Below are 21,914 nucleotides of genomic sequence, written 5' to 3' on the forward strand. Positions count from 1 at the left end.
AACACGAAATCATAAATTATAATTTAATAAATAATCATAAAAAATAATAATATAATAATAATAAATTTAATTCAATAATATAATCAAACCAAAAACACTGAAATTTGAAATACAGAGGCAAATTCGCACATCGCTGAGCAAAGTCGCAAAATTGTTTTCAGTGTCTGATGACGAATTTCCCCACGAATCATTATCACTCAATTCTGGAAGTGGTTCTGATTTACTATCGCTGTTCTAAAACCGCTTTGACGTAAAGGGATGCTTTTTGGCCGCCATGGACTTTTCTAAGTTTCCAGGCAGAAAGAACAGTCAAAATGCAGGCAGGGCACAGGACAAAGCAGTGGGGACAAAATGTATGTGAAATGCAGTGAAAAAGCAATGACAGCAAAAATGTCATTTTTTAAAAATTTCAAATTTCCCGCCGGTTCCGCCGCCCGAACGTTCCGACGTCACAGGGACCGGAACACGGAAGCCAGATGCCGGCATCCGCCGGAGGAGATGGACGGGGACGCTGCAGGGGACCCATCGTGGGAGCGAAGGACAAGGTAAGTGCTGCAGGGACCCCCAGAGAACGCTGCATGGTAAGCCCGAGTGTAGCTCGGGGTTACCATTCTTGGTATAGAAATTCTACCCCGAGCTACACTCGGGAATACCGCCAAGGAGGTTAATAATAATATATTTAAGAACTGTCAAGCCAGCGGAGCAGTCAGAAGGCGAGAGACAGTGTCGGGAGCGGAGCCTTTTTTTTTCTTTTTTCGGGTTGGTGGTGGCAGGAATCGTGATTGCCGTTGGATCTATTTCGGGGGGAAATTCTTTTATTTTTCTTCTTTTACTTTTTGTCTCCTGTCTTTTTTCACACTACAGGTTTTTTTTTTGTGAATGGGTAGCGGTATCATACTTACTCACATGGGGGTGGCAGGATGTGAGGGCCCCCCTTGCTAAAAGGGGCTTCCAGATTCCGATTTCCAGGTCCGCCCGCAGACCCCCACAACCACAGCCCAGGGTTGTGGGGAAGAGGCCCATGGCATTGGAGTTCCCCTCAAAATTAATACCAGACCCAAAGGGCTTGGTATGGATGGAGGGGGGGACCCCAAGCCATTTTTTAAATTATTATTTCAATTGCCAACAATTCTTTCTTTTACATTCAGCTGTCGGGGGGGGGGGGCAGGGAGCAATGATATGTACTGACTCCCAGGTGTTTTGATAACTGTGGATGCATCCTTACCTGGACAGATTTTTTTTCATTCTGCTCCACACGGAGACTATTGTGGTTCAGCACTATTCACTAGTTCTGTGGGTTGACCTCAGACTGTCATTGTTTACTTTAGTGTCTGTTTAGCTTTGCAGAGATACAGTACATCGTCCCTTTAGTGACTCTTGCTAGGTTTTAAGTGTGCTTTCTCGCTACCTTTTACACTGATTTCACTATGTTGGAGTCCATTACTATCTGACCTGCTTTATATGCTTACTGCATTGTTTGGGATATATGCTTGCACATGTTGGGGTGTGTGCAGAGCTGGGTGGAATTTGGGATTGTTAATATTGTTGACACAATTGCCTTTATTGTATGATTGGGAGGTTATATTGTATTACAATGTGTTTGAGATGCTATGTTCCATCTGTTCATACACTATTGCCGGACGGTCAGCTTATGTGCATTGGGGATCTATACACTACTCAATGCTATATAAACCTGGGATTTGCTATGGACCACTTGAAATTTGTTACTTGGAATGTCTGGGGACTCTGTGACAAAATACACACTGCTGTATTGACCTTCCTTAAACATCAACGAGCTGATGTCGTAGTGTTGGTGGAGATGCATGTGGTGGGTCATCTTCAATGAGCGTTGAAGAAACCCTGAACAGGATGGGCGTATCATACCTATAATACAAATGAATCCCGAGGTGTTTCTATAACCTTAGCAAAATCAGTCCACTTTCAATCATTGACTGTGGTGTCAGATCTCCATGGCAGATATATTTTTCTACAGTTGTGACCAAAATTATTCAACCCCCACTGAAATTGAGTGTTTTGGCCAGTTTGACATTGCTTTTGATCATTCAGTCATCTTGCTTACATTTACATTAAAGAGGCACTTGTAGGTCAGACAAATATAACATAACAGTTATAATGAAATAACCACAAATGTCTTTTCTGTGCTCACAGCATTATCAGTTTTATTCAACCCCCAAGTGACATTCAATCTTAGTACTTAGTACAGCATCCTTTTACAGTTATAACAGCTTTTAAACGTGAAGCATAGCTTGACACAAGTGTCTTGCAGCGATCTACGGGTATCTTCGCCCATTCTTCATGGGCAAAGGCCTCCAGTTCAGTCACATTCTTAGGCTTGCGCACTGCAACTGCTTTCTTTAAGTCCCACCAGAGGTTCTCAATCGGATTTAAGTCTGGTGACTGCGATGGCCACTCCAAAATGTTCCAGCCTTTCCTCTGCAACCATGCTCTAGTGGACTTGGAGGTATGCTTGGGATCATTGTCCTGTTGAAAGGTCCAACGTCTCCCAAGCCTCAGGTGTGTGACGGACTGCATCACGTTTCCATCCAATATCTCCTGGTACTGAAGAGAATTCATGGTACCTTGCACACGCTGAAGCTTCCCTGTACCTGCAGAAGCAAAACAGCCCCAAAGCATGATTGACCCTCCACCATGCTTCACAGTAGGCAAGGTGTTCTTTTCATCATAGGCCTTGTTCTTCCTCCTCCAAACATAGCGTTGATCCATGGGCCCAAACAGTTCTAATTTTGTTTCATCAGTCCACAGAACACTATCCCACAACTTTTGTGGTTTGTCCACATGGCTTTTGGCATACTGCAGTCGACTCTTCTTATTCTTTGGAGACAGCAAGGGGGTACGCCTGGGAGTTCTGGCACGGAGGCCTTCATTACGCAGTGTGCGTCTTATTGTCTGGGCTGAAACTTCTGTACCCACATCTGACAAATCTTTTCTCAGTTCCTCAGCAGTCACACGGGGACTTCTCTCCACTCTACGCTTCAGGTAGCGCACAGCAGTCGAAGTCAGCATCTTCTTTCTGCCACGACCAGGTAGCGTTTCAACAGTGCCCTTTGCCTTGAATTTGCGAATGATGCTTCCTAAGGTGTCTCTTGGTATGTTTAACATCTTTGCAATCTTCTTATAGCCATTGCCCTTCCTGTGAAGAGAAATCACCTCTTCTCTTGTCTTCCTGGACCATTCTCTTGCCTTCACCATGTTTGTAACCACACCAGTAAATGTCTAGAAGGAGCTGAGTATCACAGTCATTTTAAAGCTGCCTAATTGGTGCTTATTATGCTTGATTGCTGCTCGGTGACATCCACAGGTGTTTTCAATACCTGATGGAAAGCACCTGTATGAACCTCTGTTCTTCAGAGTGGTAGTCTTTAAGGGGTTGAATAATTGTGGCAATGAAGAAACCACATAAGAACCATTTACTACTGTATTACATAAACAATTGATGTCATTTTAGTTGCATTTGGGTAGTTACAACGTCCTTGTAGGATTTGATTCTGAATACAATTCCAAATGTACACTATAGTCCCTAAACCCCTTTACAGCATTGGGGGTTGAATAATTTTGGTCACAACTGTATATGCTTGCATATTTGGAAACCCACTACTCTTACTAGCATATTATAAACCCCCTCCATATAATTTTTCAGTGGTTAGCAAGGCTTCTCCTTTATGACCTATTACTCTACTGTGCCTGCTGTATGGTTAGGTGACTTTAATACTGTGTTTAATCCTCATTTGGACAGACTGCAGATGACTGCTCCCACACCAACCCCGTACCATAAGCTTTAGTCGCAGTCAACAGAAGGCTACAGTAACTCCTGTTTTTCTGCCTCCCACTCTACGCTGTCTCACATTGACTTTATGATCGTGTCCAAATCGTTGTCGCCAAAGTTGCGGGCGACAGGTTTTTGCCCTGGCCTGCTTTCTAACCACTCTCTGAACTTTGCTCTCCCAGGCCAATCTGGTGCTTAAATCCCCTCTGGTTGACAGCAATGTCATATGTACAAGTACTGACTAGGGAGTGGGAGTTTTTTCTTTAATGCCAACGTTGGGACAGCTACTCTGCAGGCAGTTTGGGAGGCATTTAAGAAACATGCTCAACTTCTTTTGACAGAACACATTTCCAGGCCTAAACTAGCTTCCAAAACTTTGTTTCATTAGACTATTGCCCACTTGACTACCCTGGAGTAACAGTATATCTCTGCTCCTTCCACTTGTAATCCCTGTTGAAGTTACAAACTAGGGTAGTGGACCAACTAATTTATGCGATGGCGAGGCAAAGACTTTATAATTAATGGATTTTTGACCATGGGGAATACCCTGACAGGGTACTGACATATCTTGCCCAGCTAGACTCCAGACCACCCATAGTCATTGCTTTGCAAGTGCCCAATGGCAGCTGTATGACAGAACCAGAGCTAGTCACAGCGGAATTTGCTTGATTGTTTTCAAGGGTTATGTTCTTCTATCCTGCTCATGTTCTATCAGAATTTTTGCTAAATATTTCATCCTTTACTTTGTCAGAGGAACAGGTATCCTTACTAGAGGCTCCATTCTCTACCTCAGAAATTGAAGTTGCCATGGCACAATTTGCTAGCACTAAGACCCCAGGCACCGATGGCTTGCATCTATAATTTTATAGACATTATGCTGAATTCGAAACTATTGGATCTTTACAATGCTATACTTGAGTTTTCAGTGCTTATACCAAAACCTGGCAAAGATACACACAGTCTAGAGTCTTATAGACCTACAGTACATCCTTGCTGCAAACAGACATAAAGATACTTGCTAAGGCATTTGCGGTACGGCACAATCGGGTCATTACAACATTAATACACCCCAACCAGATGGGCTTCATAGCAACCAAAAATATGGTGCTCAATACTAGACACTGCTTTATGAATCTCCAGGCCCCCATGACTGTGTAGGCACTAGAGTAGTTGTGACAATGGATGCTGCTAAGGCCTTTGACTTAGTAGAGTGATGCTATCCATGGCAAAGCCTGAAATGCTTTGGTTTCGGCCCGAACTTTATCAAATGGTTAAATATAGTGTACCATGCTCCTCAGGCTACAGTTTCGGCTAATGGTTCGACCTACAATATCTTTCCACTTTTTATAGTGTCAGAGATGTCCGCTATCGCCTCTTCTCTGTGCACTGGCTGCTGAACCTCTAGCAATCTCTCTCAGGTCCAATGCGGTGGCCTGTGAGTAGGCAACTTGGTTGAAATGACTTTGCTGTATGCACATGATATGATTTTAGACCTGGCTGACTCCGGCCCCTCTCTTTCGTGTGCATTACTCACTATAGAAAGACCTGGCAAATTTTCAGGTCTTAAAATCAATTGGGAAAAATTGCAAATCGTCCTCATAGATATGTTTCCAATTTGCCTCTCGCTAAAGTCAGCTCTTTTAAATATCTGGATGTTAAAGTTTCTAGGTCCCCATCAGACGACCTAGCAAATAATGTGGAACATTTATTTCTCCTGATTAAATCTAAAACTCAAACATGGACTAGATTTCCCTTAGAGATTATTATGGGCAGGATTAGCCTGGTAAATATACTTTTACTCCCTAAAATTTTATATATACTCTGGCACTCCTCACATATATACCATTGTGTTATTTAAAAACCATAAAGGCCATACTACAGTCTTTTGGTTGGGATGATGGTAGACATACAATGGCATGGCGAGTACTTAAAAATCCAACTTCTCTGGGAGGTGCAGCTGTGCCAGACTTAATGAATTAGGTCTACTTTTGACTGAAATGTTGCTTGCTCTATGGAATTTTACTCCTTGCATACTATAAAGAAGAATTTTTTTTTTATTTTACCTTGTTGCCAACATTTAGTTTGTTTGGATGTGCCAGACTTTAGCCTTTATTACATGGCAGGTCAGTTATCTCATTTATACTACAGTCAGGTCCATAAATATTGGGACATCGACACAATTCTAACATTTTTGGCTCTATACACCACCACAATGGATTTAAAATGAAACGAACAAGATGTGCTTTAACTGCAGACTGTCAGCTTTAATTTGAGGGTATTTACATCCAAATCAGGTGAACGGTGTAGGAATTACAACAGTTTGCATATGTGCCTCCCACTTATTAAGGGACCAAAAGTAATGGGACAGAATAATAATCATAAATCAAACTTTCAATTTTAATACTTGGTTGCAAATCCTTTGCAGTCAATTACAGCCTGAAGTCTGGAACGCATAGACATTACCAGACGCTGGGTTTCATCCCTGGTGATGCTCTGCCAGGCCTCTACTGCAACTGTCTTCAGTTCCTGCTTGTTCTTGGGGCATTTTCCCTTCAGTTTTGTCTTCAGCAAGTGAAATGCATGCTCAATCGGATTCAGGTCAGGTGATTGACTTGGCCATTGCATAACATTCCACTTCTTTCCCTTAAAAAACTATTTGGCTGCTTTTGCAGTATGCTTTGGGTCATTGTCCATCTGCACTGTGAAGCGGCGTCCAATGAGTTGTGAAGCATTTGGCTGAATATGAGCAGATAATATTGCCCGAAACACTTCAGAATTCATCCTGCTGCTTTTGTCAGCAGTCACATCATCAATAAATACAAGAGAACCAGTTCCATTGGCAGCCATACATGCCCACGCCATGACACTACCACCACCATGCTTCACTGATGAGGTGGTATGCTTAGGATCATGAGCAGTTCCTTTCCTTCTCCATACTCTTCTCTTCCCATCACTCTGGTACAAGTTGATCTTGGTCTCATCTGTCCATAGGATGTTGTTCCAGAACTGTGAAGGCTTTTTTACATGTCGTTTGGCAAACTCTAATCTGGCCTTCCTGTTTTTGAGGCTCACCAATGGTTTCCATCTTGTGGTGAACCCTCTGTATTCACTCTGCTGAAGTCTTCTCTTGTTTGTTGACTTTGACACACATACACCTACCTCCTGGAGAGTGTTCTTGATCTGGCCAACTGTTGTGAAGGGTGTTTTCTTTACCAGGGAAAGAATTCTTCGCTCATCCACCACAGTTGTTTTCCGTGGTCTTCCGGGTCTTTTGATGTTACTGAGCTCACCGGTGCATTCCTTCTTTTTAAGAATGTTCCAAACAGTTGTTTTGGCCACGCCTAATGTTTTTGCTATCTCTCTGATGGGTTTGTTTTGTTTTTTCAGCCTAATGATGGCTTGCTTCACTGATAGTGACAGGTCTTTGGATCTCATCTTGAGAGTTGACAGCAACAGATTCCAAATGCAAATAGCACACTTGAAATGAACTCTGGACCTTTTATCTGATCATTGTAATTGGGATAATGAGGGAATAGCACACATCGGGTCATGGAACAGCTGAGAAGCCAACTGTCCCATTACTTTTGGTCCCTTAAGAAGTGGGAGGCACATATGCAAACTGTTGTAATTCCTACACCATTCACCTGATTTGGATGTAAATACCCTCAAATTAAAGCTGACAGTCTGCAGTTAAAGCACATCTTGTTCATTTCATTTCAAATCCATTGTGGTGGTGTATAGAGCCAAAAATGTTAAAATTGTGTCAATGTCCCAATATTTATGGACCTGACTGTACATTGATACCTCTCTCTGGTCATTGACCCCTTGCTGCCTGATCCTCCTCATCGAATTTGGGATATATTGAGCGGATAAGAAGCTCCCCTGCAACACAAGCCCACTCTAGCCTTCAGTTCCAATACAAGCGATTCTGGGAACTAGTCAAGGGCAAGACGATCTTACTGTCAGTGCCTAATCCCAGGGTAAGGACCTCTAAGGGCATATACCTTCTCTCTCGTGTACTTCACAATAGAGAGATCAAAACATTTGATGTTCTGAAACCATAGTTTTCCCTGAGAGCGCAATTTGCAAGAGGCTGTCCTTCCCTCACATCTATTTCTGCCCTGGAGGTAGTATATAGTGATGAATCCCACTAATTGACCTCTACATTTTATAATATACTGCTCGCCCCATCTGCTTCTAGGCTAGACTACTCTATTAAGGCCCATTAGGAACGAGGTACTGGGAGAATAGAGGATGAGGAATGGAAGGAGGTTTTAGACTCCTGTAAATTGGTGTCTCCCAAAATATCAGGCCATCTAACACAATTATACATTTTACACAGGGCATATATGACTCCTGTATGGTTGGCAAAACTTTGCTCTACTCGTAGCCCAATGTACCCGAAATGTTTAATTACTCCCTGTCAGGGTCCTGTCCACGGCAGAAATTCTGGAAGATCTGGCATTTCTGCCAGTACCCTGCACGGCCGCAGAAGCACACATCAGCCTCAGTTTGGTGCCAGGTGGCCTTTATAAGGAAACTCATCACTTCCTCAAGTTACTGGATGATCTCTAGCTCCCCGTGCCCTGTTCCTGTTTCCTCCTGTCTGCAGACCTATCTCAGTGCACCAGCTGTGCTTCTGAGTGGACCACCAACCAGCACTCCTACAGGCGACCTGTGCAACTTTGGGCCTGACTCCCGCTTTCCCACTCTAAGGGGAGTCCGGAACTTAGCTGCAAGGGAAGCCCTCTCTCCATTGACCTCCATCACCAGGTACGTGATAGTCCCAGTATATTTAGTTACCTCATCTAGCATTTTCCTCAGTTTCAGGGGTTCTGGGCTCAGGTTATTCAGTTTCTTCATGATCACATGGGTTCCCCACTTACCCTGGACCCAAAATAGTGTTTACTGTGCCTATTCCCTAATTCAGCTATATATAAATATTTTTTACTTTTCATCACAAAACTTAGTGTTAGAAAGCTTGTGGCACATAGCTGGATTCAAGCCCTCGCTCCTACAATTCTGGCATGACTAGCCAAGATTAATAATACTCTGCCTCGTAAGAAAGTAATATATACTAATAAGGTTGGTCTTACTAAATGTAACAAGATATGGGACTGATGATTACAGTCTTCAATTACGCACTCCTAATTGTCACATTTATGATGCAGGCAAGGCCTGTCCACTCTCTTTTGGGGGTTATCTGATGAGCTATCTCCTGGTTTCCGCACAATACAGTTTAAACTGCAGAATATTTGCACATACTTTACAGTCATGAGCATCTCCTCCTTTCTATATATTCTTTTATTTAATTCCTTTACCTGATCTCTCAGGTATCATGCATCTCGATAGATGTATTTGAACTGTCTGATGTCACCAGATGTGTTATCATTTGATGTGTTTGATGTACTCTATGGTCTAACCTTTGTACAGCATGTATTCAATGAAAACATTTTTTTTTGCAAAACATAATGCCATTAGCTGCACTGTGTATGGGGCAAATATAGCCACCATAGGCAAATGATATATAGCTGGATACAAACAGCTAAGATGACAGATGTGATCATCACTGATTGGTTTTCAGGGCATCTTGTTGGATGGTGACCTCCCAGACATTTTAGCTTAAGATGTATGCAAGTGCTACTGTTGTGGTGAGTGACAGGTCCTGCTATTTGCTGTAAAAGCCAAGATCAGTGGAAGGGGATTCTTGGCTGTGCTGTAGCATGATCACAGATATGCCTACTTAGCAGAACTCCTACTTCTATGGAAATCTCCGTTAAGTCACTCATTGCCTCCAGGAAAACAAGTTTAGTAAAGGCAGCAAGGGAATTCATGAGGATAATTTACAGCAACAGAGCAAAACCCATTTATAACCACTGAATATTTTCCTACTGGCACATTTGATAGATAAGTATTTCACACCAGTCAGATGAAAGGGAAATCGTGGGAAATAGTTTAAAACGTTTCATCTGCATCTGATTGGATGGCAAGATCAGCATGCCAGTAATTGACTCACTTCTTTTCAACTGCATCCATATGCCTTTGTTTTTACCAGTATATAAGGTTATTTTTAAGCTGATGTATAATTGCTAGATTTGTTTATGTGGTCACACAGTCTTGCTCAGGCTCTGGTTTACCTGTAATTAATGTGTGACTAAATGAAGAGAATACATTCAAGCATTTATTCTAACACTATGGAACAGTGATGGACCAGATAAGGTGCCTAAGTGCCTATTTAGTAAATGCAATGAAGTGTAAAAAGTCAGCTGTGGAATTTGTTGGCTGTCGATAAAAGGACTAATAGTCATAAAGCTTTGGCCTAAAACAAAGACACGACAGAAAGGAAAACTAAAGTGGAAAAAGAAATCTTTTCAACAATATGACACCTTAACAGTGGTTAGCTTAGTTAAACAAATAAAAGCATGCACCATATTTAACTTACCAAAGGCCTAATGTGCAAAGACGCCCTAGACATGATGAGCAACAGGAAGTCTGGAACCTCTTGCAGCTGTCAAAGAGGTCATATTTTTGCCGATGTTCAAAACTGCCACATATAGCTTATCACTTCTAACATCTAGTTGCATGGCTCAGGGCACAGGTTAGATTTTACTTTCCCAAGTTTGTATTTACATATTTAGGTGCCATGAAATTTGTAGCTTTTAGTTGCAATCTGGGAGATCCTAAAAGTTATGTTCCCAATTATCTTATCTATGTTTATAGTGGGAAAAAGGGCTGATTGACACCAGATGCAGTCTATAGTATTTTTAATTTGTACCAAAAATGCAAGCACAGTATTTTTCATATACTGTACCCTAATGGCCCTAGTTCACACCAGTGTAGTGTGTTCCAGTAAAGTCAGCAAAAGTAAACATGCTGCATTTTTTCTGTATGGAACGCATCTCAAACAAGGCAAAACAGATGAAACACACACTGGAATGCACATAAAAGGCTCCGGAAAGCATGTCCTGAATTAAGATGAAGAAAAAAAAGAAGGGGAAATCGCACCGGAACGCATCAAAAATGCCTGTAAACATGCATGCAGAAATGCATCCAGAACATAGAAATTGTGGTGTGAACCAGAAAATGGATCTGTACTGCAATAAGACAACCATCCCCATTCCTACACACACTTACAGGCACAACACCTGGACCATCCTGCTTAATAAAACAGGCCCGGATATAATTTACATTGTGTGATAGGTCCAAGAGAGCGCCAAATAAAAAACCGTTAGGAGTCCAAAGTCTTTATTGTTGAGCTGGTTACAACAAGCTAAGCAAACGACAGTCAATGCATTTTAGGGGTCACACAGCCCCCCTTCATCAGGGCTAAGTGAAATGGCAGTAAGTCAAATGGACTCAAAAATACTAAGTAGAATGATGTGCAGGCAGAGAATGTTACCAACAACAGTCAGTGCTGGTCTTCAAAGTAAAATTAGCAAAGCTCTTTTACTTATAGCCAGTTAAGAAAGAAAAACGTTGGACTTCTAAGAAGTTTTCATTTGGCACTCTCTTTCACCTATTACACTTGGATTTCTCAGCTTCAGTGAATGTCCTCTCCCGGGGATCACAGTTTTTGTGGTTAGCCGCCGAATACAGGCCAATTGAGCTCAAGTAACTACATTTTAATAACCTGTGAAAATAAGCATCCAGTGCTCTTCTACCACTTCCTTTTATACTTTACTTTGCAAGAGAATATCATGCGGCCTGTCACAAGAAAAAATGTCTTTATAAATGCTGGCATATGGTCAAGTGATCTTAAATTTGAAGTTCAGGCAGAGCTTTTCAATCAGCAGCTGCGAATGAACTCTTGTGCTCCCCTTTATCAAAGTTTATGTGAGCAATGCTTTGGTAGTTTTGTGATGTGTTTAGCAACACAGTAATATAGAACTGCAGTTTCGTAGCAAATGCAAACTTTTAAGAGCATTGTGTTCTTTTTCTGTGTCCTATTAAACATGTTGATTAATGCAGTATAGAACTTTATAGCTAAACTCCAGGCAGATATAAACAACATACATTATGCCGTGCTGTGCCAGATATGATGAAGTATCATTCAGCAACACACCTGCCACAGCTAGTAGACTATGTAGATTTGAAATATTGGATAGAATTAGAAATGGCTTGCACAAACTTTTAATTGTGCCGCATGCCTTGGTGACTGTCTCACACTCGTCCTAGTTGAAAAGCCATCTGCTAATCGACCCACTCTTAAAAACTCTTCCCTATTCTAGGCTATCCTGCATTTCCATCTATCTTCTCTCCAGGACTGTTCACAGACCTCATAGATTGTAACCTCTTCTGGGTCTCTCACTTGGGTAAGCACTGGCCCTCTATTGCAATCCTCACAAACCCCACAGGCCCATGTGGTTAGAATATTAGTGACAATTATGACATTTTGTCTGCTCCCCAACTCCCCTCTGAAAATCAGAGGCCATTGACGCCCCTCAAAAAGATCTGTTCTGATCAAAACCCCATTCGACACTCAACTATTTATTCAGTCATTTCTTCACCGCCGGAGGACCCCCCCCCCCTTCCTAACTACATAGGAACAAGGCTTAAATATGTCCTCCTCCATACAACAGTACAAAAAAATCCTACATCTAACTCTAAAGTCTTCTACTGTATTTGCACACAGCAGAAAGAAACCAATTTCAAGATATTGTCTAAATGGTACAGAATAACCACAATTCTTCATAAACAATTTCCAGACTGTATGGATGTCTGTTGGAGATGAAATAAAGACAAAGGTTTGCACCCTCACATTTTCTGGTCATGACCACTGTTAAGACCCTTCTGGAGTTAGGGAGATTTTCCAAAGATACGTGGATTTTACCATACCTAACTGTCCGGCATTCTTTTTGCTACACTGCTCCTCAATGCCAGTGAAAACATACAAGAGATCCATACTATGACATCTCCTGAATGCAGCTAAAGCTTACATCCCTTTAAAGTGGAAAGATCCTAATCCTCCTGCAATCTCACTGTGGTTACGTAAAGTGGAGCACACTAACAACATGGAGGACTTAGTCATAGCTCCTATTGGAGCCTCTATACCCCCGAGGTAAAAGGCCCCTTTTCATTTTTTTTCTTTACTATTTCTACCCCCTTCCCAAACCCCCCCCTTTTTTCTTTTTCTGCCCCTCTTCTCTGGTTTTCCCAATCTCCTTCTCACCCCCCCTCCCCCCGACACATTATTGTTTCATTCTTTTCCTGTGTCTTTCTAACTAGAATCTCTCAACTGACCACACCTATAGATACCTACCCCTTCCTCAGATCCCCCTTTAATCTCTGCTGACCCCCCCACATCTTTACTGAGCAAAATAAAAAAAGTCAGTAGCACGATGTTCCTTCACAGCTATGCATGTCATTTTGATCAGCACATAACAAATGTACTTTCTGTGACACAGATGTTCTCATCTCTTATCATTGTGCATTCTATGGTATTTGCTATATTATGACATCAATTCTTTTCTGATCTGTGTATGGTTCTAATATACATTATGTACAACCTAAAACTTTTGTAAAATAAAGAATTTTAAAAAAGACATACATTATCACAACTTTGTATTATTACATCATTATTTTTTTTAATGCAAACAGTGTACCTGAACTTGATTTAGTGTTGGCCTCCTACAGCTCCTGCACAAAGGAGCTTCAACTAAGAGAAGAAAAAGCAGCACAATGAGTGTGCCAATCAGTTGTGCTGCAGTGCTCATGTGGTAACAAAGAAGGTACAAATGGGGAGACAGCAGAATGACAGATAAATGAGATTATCAAACTGCTGCTTCTTCTTTCACTGTGCAGTCACAGGCTCGTGAAGGCCTATAGGAGTTACTTAAAGTGCAGGGAGCCAATTACATAACCTGATCAAAATGCCCTGAGTATAGGAAGTACAAGCACCTTCCTTCTACAGTTAGAGTAGTAGTTAGAATAGGAGTTAGGAAGGTGGTGGCAGCAGTTTCAAGCTTAGTTAGAGCCTGGAATTCCACTTTAACTGCAGCTGAGAAAGCAGGTCCTGCTGTCCTCAAAGACAGCACGGTGTTGTGTGACAAAGCTGTTTAAATCTCAGGGCTGTTTGGACAGAATTCATTTTTCAGGTACAGCTACTGTATATATGTATCTCATCTGTGCATTACGCACTTTATCTGTAGTTCAGCTTTAAAGAGCAACTGACATCATAACATTCTTTTTTAGTTTAGGATAGACTGAGGAAGGTTTTTTTTTTAATTGCTATAGTGCCCCATTATGAGGATTGCCTTCACTTCCTGCAACAGTATAAATAAAATAAAAGGTGGAGGGAATAGAACATTTGCCAGGTTTTTATTGCTGTTTGCGCCCCTGTTGTGGAAATGACCCTGTTCCAATGACATTGTTCACACAGACAGACAAAAAACAAACAAAGAGGAATCTCTGAAGTCAGGACTGAGACCCTAATTAAAACTAAATAGGAATTCTAACCCTTCCCCAGGTTTGGCTGGAATTACAATTTAACATAATTTTGGGGTATTAGATTTTTATTTATTAGGTTATTGGGTTATTCATTAAAAAAAAAAAGGTAAGATACAAGGTAAATTCATAGAAAGAGTAGGAATTATTAGCATAACTGCCATTTGACGTTAGCATCAGTTCCTAGCTGACAGTATTGCTCAGACCCTTACAAAAGAATATTTACTGGAAATATTTAATTAAAATATTTAGGGAAGGAATATTTTAAAGAGCTCCACTAATGCAACCCCTTCTGTGGAATACAGAGCTCCACTAAAGCCATTCCTTCTAGGCAAATCTAATCATGTTTAAGAGCAGGTCTGAATCAGGAATAAAAAAAACCATAGCTATACTAATAGGGGTTTTCACTCCTGTGGTTTTTGTCTTGTGCAATAGGAGTGGCAGGTGATAGCATTCTCCTGTTATATCTGTTAATAGAAATTGGTTTGTGCAGAATTTGTTAAAATAATGTGTGTAAAGTACTCATACAGATATTTTTGGTGTAATGGGTCTCTGACATAAGACACATGCTAAGTAATTAATTATTGAGGTATTCAATTGTAAAAGTAAATTCACAAAGATTATATGCTTCTTAAAGCAAACCTGTGGATAAAACAAAAGTGATAAACTAACATCCTTAGGAAGTAGATGACACAATAAGCTGTTAGCACATACCTGTTTTGCAGCATCATTGCAGCCTTGTATTGTCTGTCTGTTAGGTCTTCATTTTCTGGTGGTGAAGATTAGGCACAACCTTCTGCTCCCAACAATAATGCAGTGCCAGTGCTAGAGTGAGCAATCAGCAGGCCTGGGTATTGTCATGTAGGGGGCAGAGGTTTTGCCTATTCCTATGTGAATAGCAACTATGAGAAAGTTGCTTTTTGCATATTTAGGTCGGAAGGCATGGACTGCACTGAACCTGAAGCCACAAGTATGTGTTGATATCTTATGCGGTCAGGACCCTCCTGCTGATGTTAATTTGTCAGGTTTGATTAATCCACAGGTTCACTTTAAAATACCTCTAGCTTCAGGCTGGCGATAACTGTGAGTTTCAATGAGGTGTCTGTTGAGTAGAGCAGGAAAAGGAGCCATTTGAGGTGGTGATAAAATAACGCTTCCTGAAATAAAATAACGACTCATGAGAAAATAAGGCTTTCAAGAGTTGAAGGCCTATTTCATGCGAAAAAAATTGCACACATTTATTTAAAAAATTGCACACATTTATTTTTGTGAACTGAACATTTTCAGGATTAATTTATCATGATAAAATAACACAGTTAAAATAATTCATCTAGGTGAATCAAGGCTTCAGTTATATCAGATATGTTATGAACAATCTTAAAGCCCAAATTGTAGCTTTAGTTTTCATTGGCTTTCCAAAAGGAGGGTGCACAAAAAATACACTATTTGTATGTTTTGTTTTTTTTTCAAATCAATGCTTAGTAGCCCTTTTGTGTAAGAGCAGTGATCCAGATCTCAGGGGTCCCAGATGCCCCCTACACAGTCACAGCTGTTGTGCTTCAATTAATGCTCACTCTCCCTAAGAAGCACTGTTGATTGGATCACTCTGCAGGGGCCATAGCAGACCCCTGAGATGCGGACCGCTACTCTTACAGAGTGCTATGGTCTGGGTCTCTGGCATGCTGCCAGGGAAGGGCCGATAAACATTACTTTGGAACATGCTAACTTCACAGAACCATTAAAGGGCTGATAAACATTACTTTGGAACATGCTAACTTCATAGAACCATTAAAAATGAAAGCTACAATTCAGCTTTAAGTACAGCAGACAGGTCATTTAAATCTATTAACGAGGGAAATTTACTCAGATGGTGCAAGTTAGAGATGCCATTGATCCCCGGCAACCATTCATCATCAAATTTTGCCTAATAAAGTAAGAAAAAATAAAAAATACTTGAATAGTTGTTAGGATGAAGCACATTTACAGCACAATGGCCAATCAAAAGGATAAGCTGCAATACAAACTCTTCTAACCTATGTGGGCAAAAGTATTTAAGTATATTTGATGTGGTTACTGTCACGAGAAAAACTATGCAGAGGGCTCTTCAGTGAAAGTAACAAAAAATCCTGTAATGGAAAACTGTAAGCTTATACTGGCTAAATGCATTTTCCTCTGAAGCTTTGTGGTTGTACAGCTTGGAGACATCAAAGGTTATCCAGTTCACAGATGTTAAATTAGTATGCAATAAGAAGGGTTAGGACAATTCGCTGGGCTTTTATAGCACACACAAGTGTGTCTCCTTTTTCTAACACACTGTGCAGGTGCATCTTTGGGAGAAAATAGACCGGCTCTTAGGAGAACGAGCGCAAAGCACTGAATGCGCCTAATTGTGACAGCAATTCTTCTTTTCCTCTCTTCTGGTTAAAAGCCAGGCACTGGAGACAGCGGGAAGCCCTCTCGACCCCAAATGGCACAATTGAAAGCCTCTTATGTTTGCCTTTTTGATTCGTGATTGACAATACACTGTGTGGCTCAGGCAAATGCTACCCAGAGGACAATGTTCATTGGCCCTGCCTATTCTTGCATGGGGTTTTCAGGAAAGGACTATAGAGGAGTTAATTGTGTGCTGTGTACAATACATGTATTCTGATAGCACACAAAGAATTTTCTCACTCAGGTCCTTCAATAGCATCATGTCAAAAGTCCCTGAGCCCATCGTATTAATAGCATCCTTTTTACAGTTGAACCTTGCCAAGTACTTATTATTATACAGTATTACAACAAGATGTAATTGTATGAGGACAAACCATTTTATAAAGTTAGATATAAGTACTCCATATTCCACTCTACAGATTCTACCTATGGTTAAAAAAACACATCACTAATCTAAAGAACAACAATCATGAAAGAAACATGTGGGATTTCATTAAGGACTTCCTTCTAAAAATAATTGTTCATTTGTACTGCTTGACTTCAACACTTCTAAGTCACAGAACCAGATTGAAGCATTCCATATTGATGTTGAAGTATAGTCAGTACCAATATACATTTATCTGGGTGAATGCGTTAGAAAGTACTGAATTCAAAGCATCAACATCAGTCGAAGAGTTGAACAGCACTCAACAATGACATCCTACATATTACTCTCATAGCAGACTTCCTTTTGTTAGGGATATGATCACCCCTCTAAATGCTCATATAGATACGTGAAGTGTGACACTGTTTACTTCAAGGTTACCATAAAAGAAAAAAGGTAGCTCTTGGGATTGGAAGAAAGCAGGTTTAAGAGTTCTTTACTGTAAGAGCTGTGAAAATATGGAATATTCTTATACAGGGAGTGATTCTAGCAGAAATAGTACATTATTTTTAAAGAAAAAAGGGTTGGATTTGTTCTGAAAAGAACGGTTCTAAAATTACAGAATAGAATGCTAAGCCAGGAAACTAGTCCCATTTAGAATTAGAATTTGGTAAATAATTTCTGTTAGAGTAAATTGTACCACACGTTATAAGCGTTTATTGCCATTCTTTGACACAAGTATAAATACAGAGGATGTAATGGGGTTTTTTTTGGTTACATAAGAGGAAAATGTGCATTTTTCAATCTATGAAATTGTCAGTGCTTGAATATGAAGGAAAAGTTGCAATCCTAGGCGTAAAACCTTTTTTTCGCATGTTCGTGTCTTACTTATTGCTTGATCCTTCTCCCTTTTTGAAAAGAAAGAAAATCACTCGATCTCATCTGCCTGCTAATGGATTCATCATAGAAATTTATGGGGTATTTACCTCATCTAGGTGACCTTAAGGCTCCTTTCACATGGGGTGGACTCTGTTGTGATCAGCAGAGTATCTGTCCACTGATCCCTGCTGATCAGAGCAGAGCCAGATCTGCTCAGGTTATGTTGAATGGACTCCGCTGTCTTTTTACACCCGATTGTCCTCCGATCCACCTAGATGGATTGGATAGTGGACTGGATTGGTTTGGAGGTAGGGGTTGTATAAGAAGTCAGTTTATACCCTCCGGATCACAGAGGTAAATGGAAAGTCTGATCAGGTCTGCCTGAAAAATTAACAGGCAGTCCTGACCGGATCAGGCATGTGAAAGGGGCCTGAAAGAAACATGTACTGATAAAATATGGTGGCAGACATTGCTGACCTAACTCCTTAAATTGCTGGCAGCATTTCTCACCCAATAGCTTTAGTAATTTCTGAGTCACTACCTTGAACAAGTATAAAGGTCAGCTGACAACGGAACACGCCAGAAGCTACCACATTTGTCCGAAATAGATAAGTGTAGTATCTGTTGTTGTTGGGTTTGTTTAATGACTGGCGCTGCTCCCCAGCTGCTGTCATTCACACAACATAGCCACCAGCTACCACTGAAGTAGCTGCGGGAGGTTGAAGGTTCAGTCTTTGAAGAGTAGCAGAGGACACAGAGGAGGTACCGCTGCAGAATGAATCAGGGGCGGTGGGAGGTTGAGGACTCTGGGTTTTAACTGTGGAAACATAGGAGAGGAAGCATGGGCTATGTGGCATGGAGGGCTGTGGATTTAGTGCTGCCTGTACCTTCCCCATAGAAATGCCCCCAATTTGGAGTTCTGTCTTTAGTGAAGCTACACCCAGCACGATCAGTAATAACATGATATTTACAAACTGTGGCAACAATTTTAACAAGAACATGTGCTATGTGTTCTGTGTACCCTGGGGGATTTAACAAACCTTTTTAATGTCTGGTGAGGGTTCTTCTTTAATCTGCATGTTTGTTTAAGGTTAGTGAAGCCAGAGAAAGTCAGGCAACTAGCATTTGAGGTAGATCAGTAATGGTAGCTGCCGTATTTCTCTTTGCTTTCTCTCTCTGCTTTCCCTATTTGGGTGTCCATGTCACTGCCTGGGTGATACGAACAGTGACTATGCAGCAAGTAAATAAATAAACCTCCCAGTAAGGCTATTAGTAAGCTGCAGCTAGAGGGGGCACTAATGATTTGTAGTGTGATTTCAGGAGACCGATACCAAAAAGCTCACTTTAAACTCGGAATGCAAGTGAGCAATATGTGTTTTCTGCAACTCTCCTTAAATACAGGTTAGTCACACTTTGTTTATGCTATCTTTGTTCAATTTTGTGTTTGTTCCGATGCTCACTTTCTCTGTTTAGTATCCTAAAATTTAGTAATGGTAATTCTCTAATACAAATTGATGTGCTTTTTCACCTGCATGGAGTTTGCATGTTCTCCCTGTGCCTGCGTGGGTTTCCTTTGGGTACTCCGGTTTCCTTCCACACTCCAAAGACATGCTGGTAGGTTAATTGGTTCCTGTCTAAATTAGTCCTAGTATGTGTATGTATGAATGTAAGTTAGGGACCTTAGACTGTACACCCCTTGAGGGTTAGGGACCGATGTGAATGTACAATATATATGTAAAAGCGCTGCGTAAATTGATGGCGCTATATAAGTACCTGAAATAAATAAATAATAAATGTGGCCTGCACTGCCACTATACAGAAAGTAATTATTTGTATAATATGATCCATTTATGTTTAACACATTAAACTCAGAATACAAGTGAGCAACATGTGTTTTCTGCTCTCTTTAAATACAGATATGGCAGGCTGCATCTTTGTCATACCTAACACTCAGATCACCGATAATCCTGTAACACCTACTTGCTGTCCAATATGGTACTCTTAGTCATCAGAAAACCGCAGCAGTGTGATGAGGTCATAAAATGAGTGGCAACAAGACCATCCAGCAATGGGCCTAGATGCACTGGATCTCTGGTCCCCACCAAAGGTCACATGACAGCAGACTCAGGTAATTAGAAAACATTAATTAGAAAAAAAAAAGGAAAATTGGGAATGGCTGGGAGGAGAGACTAGACAGCACCATTTGCTCACATATAGTATTGGGGAAACACTGAGTGTCAGCTCACAGTACTATTCTAATGTTTTCAGGATAACCACACACTGTTTGTCAGATCGAATATTGCATTTAGTTATATTCAAATAATATATTAAATAAATGTCAGTCAGGCTAAGGACTGCTATATTAAAATGAAGGTGATCTGACAAAAAAAGCCAATTAAAGTGACTGTATAGTGTAAGTTTATACAAAACCTTTCTGTGAGAACGGTGAACACAATTTACAAATGTCCTAGGATGGTTCAGGCGTACTGACAAATCTTTCTAAGCCAAAGCTTTCCAGGCATTAGTTAAATGCTGGGATAGGTGTATAAATGTAGCAGGCGAGTATGTAATTGAAATTTGTTCTTTTATTATATAAACTCAAAAGTCCCAATCTGCCTTGAACACCCCTTGTATTTTGATGAACATTTCTCCAGTCAGTGTTACAGTGCACATAGCACTCCTTGGCCATTTATCTGTTCAATACTAAAATTACTGTAATCATCCCTGAAACCTACTGCACTGTGAACATTTCAATATTTAGTCAGCATTGAACATTGCAACTTACATTTGCTCATATACAATATTTTTATGTTCTCTTTAAATATGTTGTAACAAGACTGTAAGATAAATGTGTAGCATTCACAGTATCTACTACCCTTAAGGCACCATAAAATGCATAAAATATCTTCCACTCTGATTTCCAAAGAGCTGTTAATAGGTATATGCGTGAGATTAGGATGATTATCAGAATTTACCTCTAAGTATGTTACTGCCGTTGGCCAAATAGCAACCTGTGTAAAAGTCCTGAAGCATACCATACCACTGCAGGTGGGGAAAAAACAAATATATATATATATATATATCAATCACTTTCTGCAAGGGTTTGTAAATCATGTTTACCTGTTCCATAGAAAACCTAAGCTTTCTGTGGATATTAAAAGATGGTCAGATGTGCAAGAACCTAATGGTTGTCTACCTAAAACTTTATAAAACCTACTTTACCATGCAATGGAACTGACCCCAGATGTTAATGCCAGGCACACCATCTAATGGTGTTTTTTGAAACAGATGAAAAACCCATGTATTTATTCTGCCTGAAAAATGTAGGGAGCATTATACATGAAATAAAAAAAATAAATAAATGTGTTTTTTGTGAGTCACTAATAACAAGAACTAACAACTTTGTGCACGAACATACCCAAATAAGTAGGCAAAATGAAATATATAACATTTACAGTAGTCTTTTGTTCAGTCTATTTTTATCCAATTGCTCTGGAGCCAAAAGATTGCTGGGGACAGAGAATAATGTAGCACCAGGGATAAGGGAGATATGCTTATGGAGAATTGGAGGGATATGCTGCTGGGCACAGGAGGAGATGAAGTGTTTTGCAGAATGAGAGATATACTGCTCATACTGTGGAAGGTATACTGTGGGGGACAGGGGGGTATGCTTCTGAGAACGGGGGGGTATGCTTATAGTGGCAGGGAGAGATATGCTGCTGGGGACTAGAGAAGATATGTTGCTAAGGACAGGGGGAGATATACTACTGTGAAGAAAGGGGGATTTAATGCTTGGAACAGGGGAGATATATTGCCGGGGACAGGAGAGGATATACTGATGGGGATAAGGGAAGATATACTGCTGGTATAGTAGAAGATACAGTGTTGGAGACAAGAGAAATTTACTTTTACAGGAGTAAGTATACCGCTGGGAGAAGGGGGTATACGCTCCTGGGTGCAGGGGAAGATATGCTCCTGGGGACTGGGGGA

General features: G+C 40.7%; 1 protein-coding gene across 11 annotated transcripts in view; it reads right to left on the minus strand.

Moving 5' to 3' along the window:
• Positions 1-21,914, minus strand: part of SMOC1 (SPARC related modular calcium binding 1) — a 316,356-nt gene that overhangs the window by 82,520 nt on the left and 211,922 nt on the right. For 5 of the 11 annotated variants that reach the window (XM_089691648.1, XM_089691649.1, XM_089691650.1 and 2 more), the window contains exon 6: positions 15,307-15,405. The exons of the other annotated variants lie outside the window; for them this stretch is intronic. In XM_089691648.1, the coding sequence (XP_089547774.1) occupies positions 15,307-15,405 (99 nt within the window). The remainder of the gene's footprint in view (positions 1-15,306; positions 15,406-21,914) is intronic. 11 annotated transcript variants of the gene reach the window in all.

This window comes from Staurois parvus, unplaced genomic scaffold, assembly GCF_062004578.1.
Source record: "Staurois parvus isolate SC_StPar_1 unplaced genomic scaffold, SC_StPar_1.0 ptg000568l, whole genome shotgun sequence".
NCBI classification, from domain to species: domain Eukaryota; kingdom Metazoa; phylum Chordata; class Amphibia; order Anura; family Ranidae; genus Staurois; species Staurois parvus.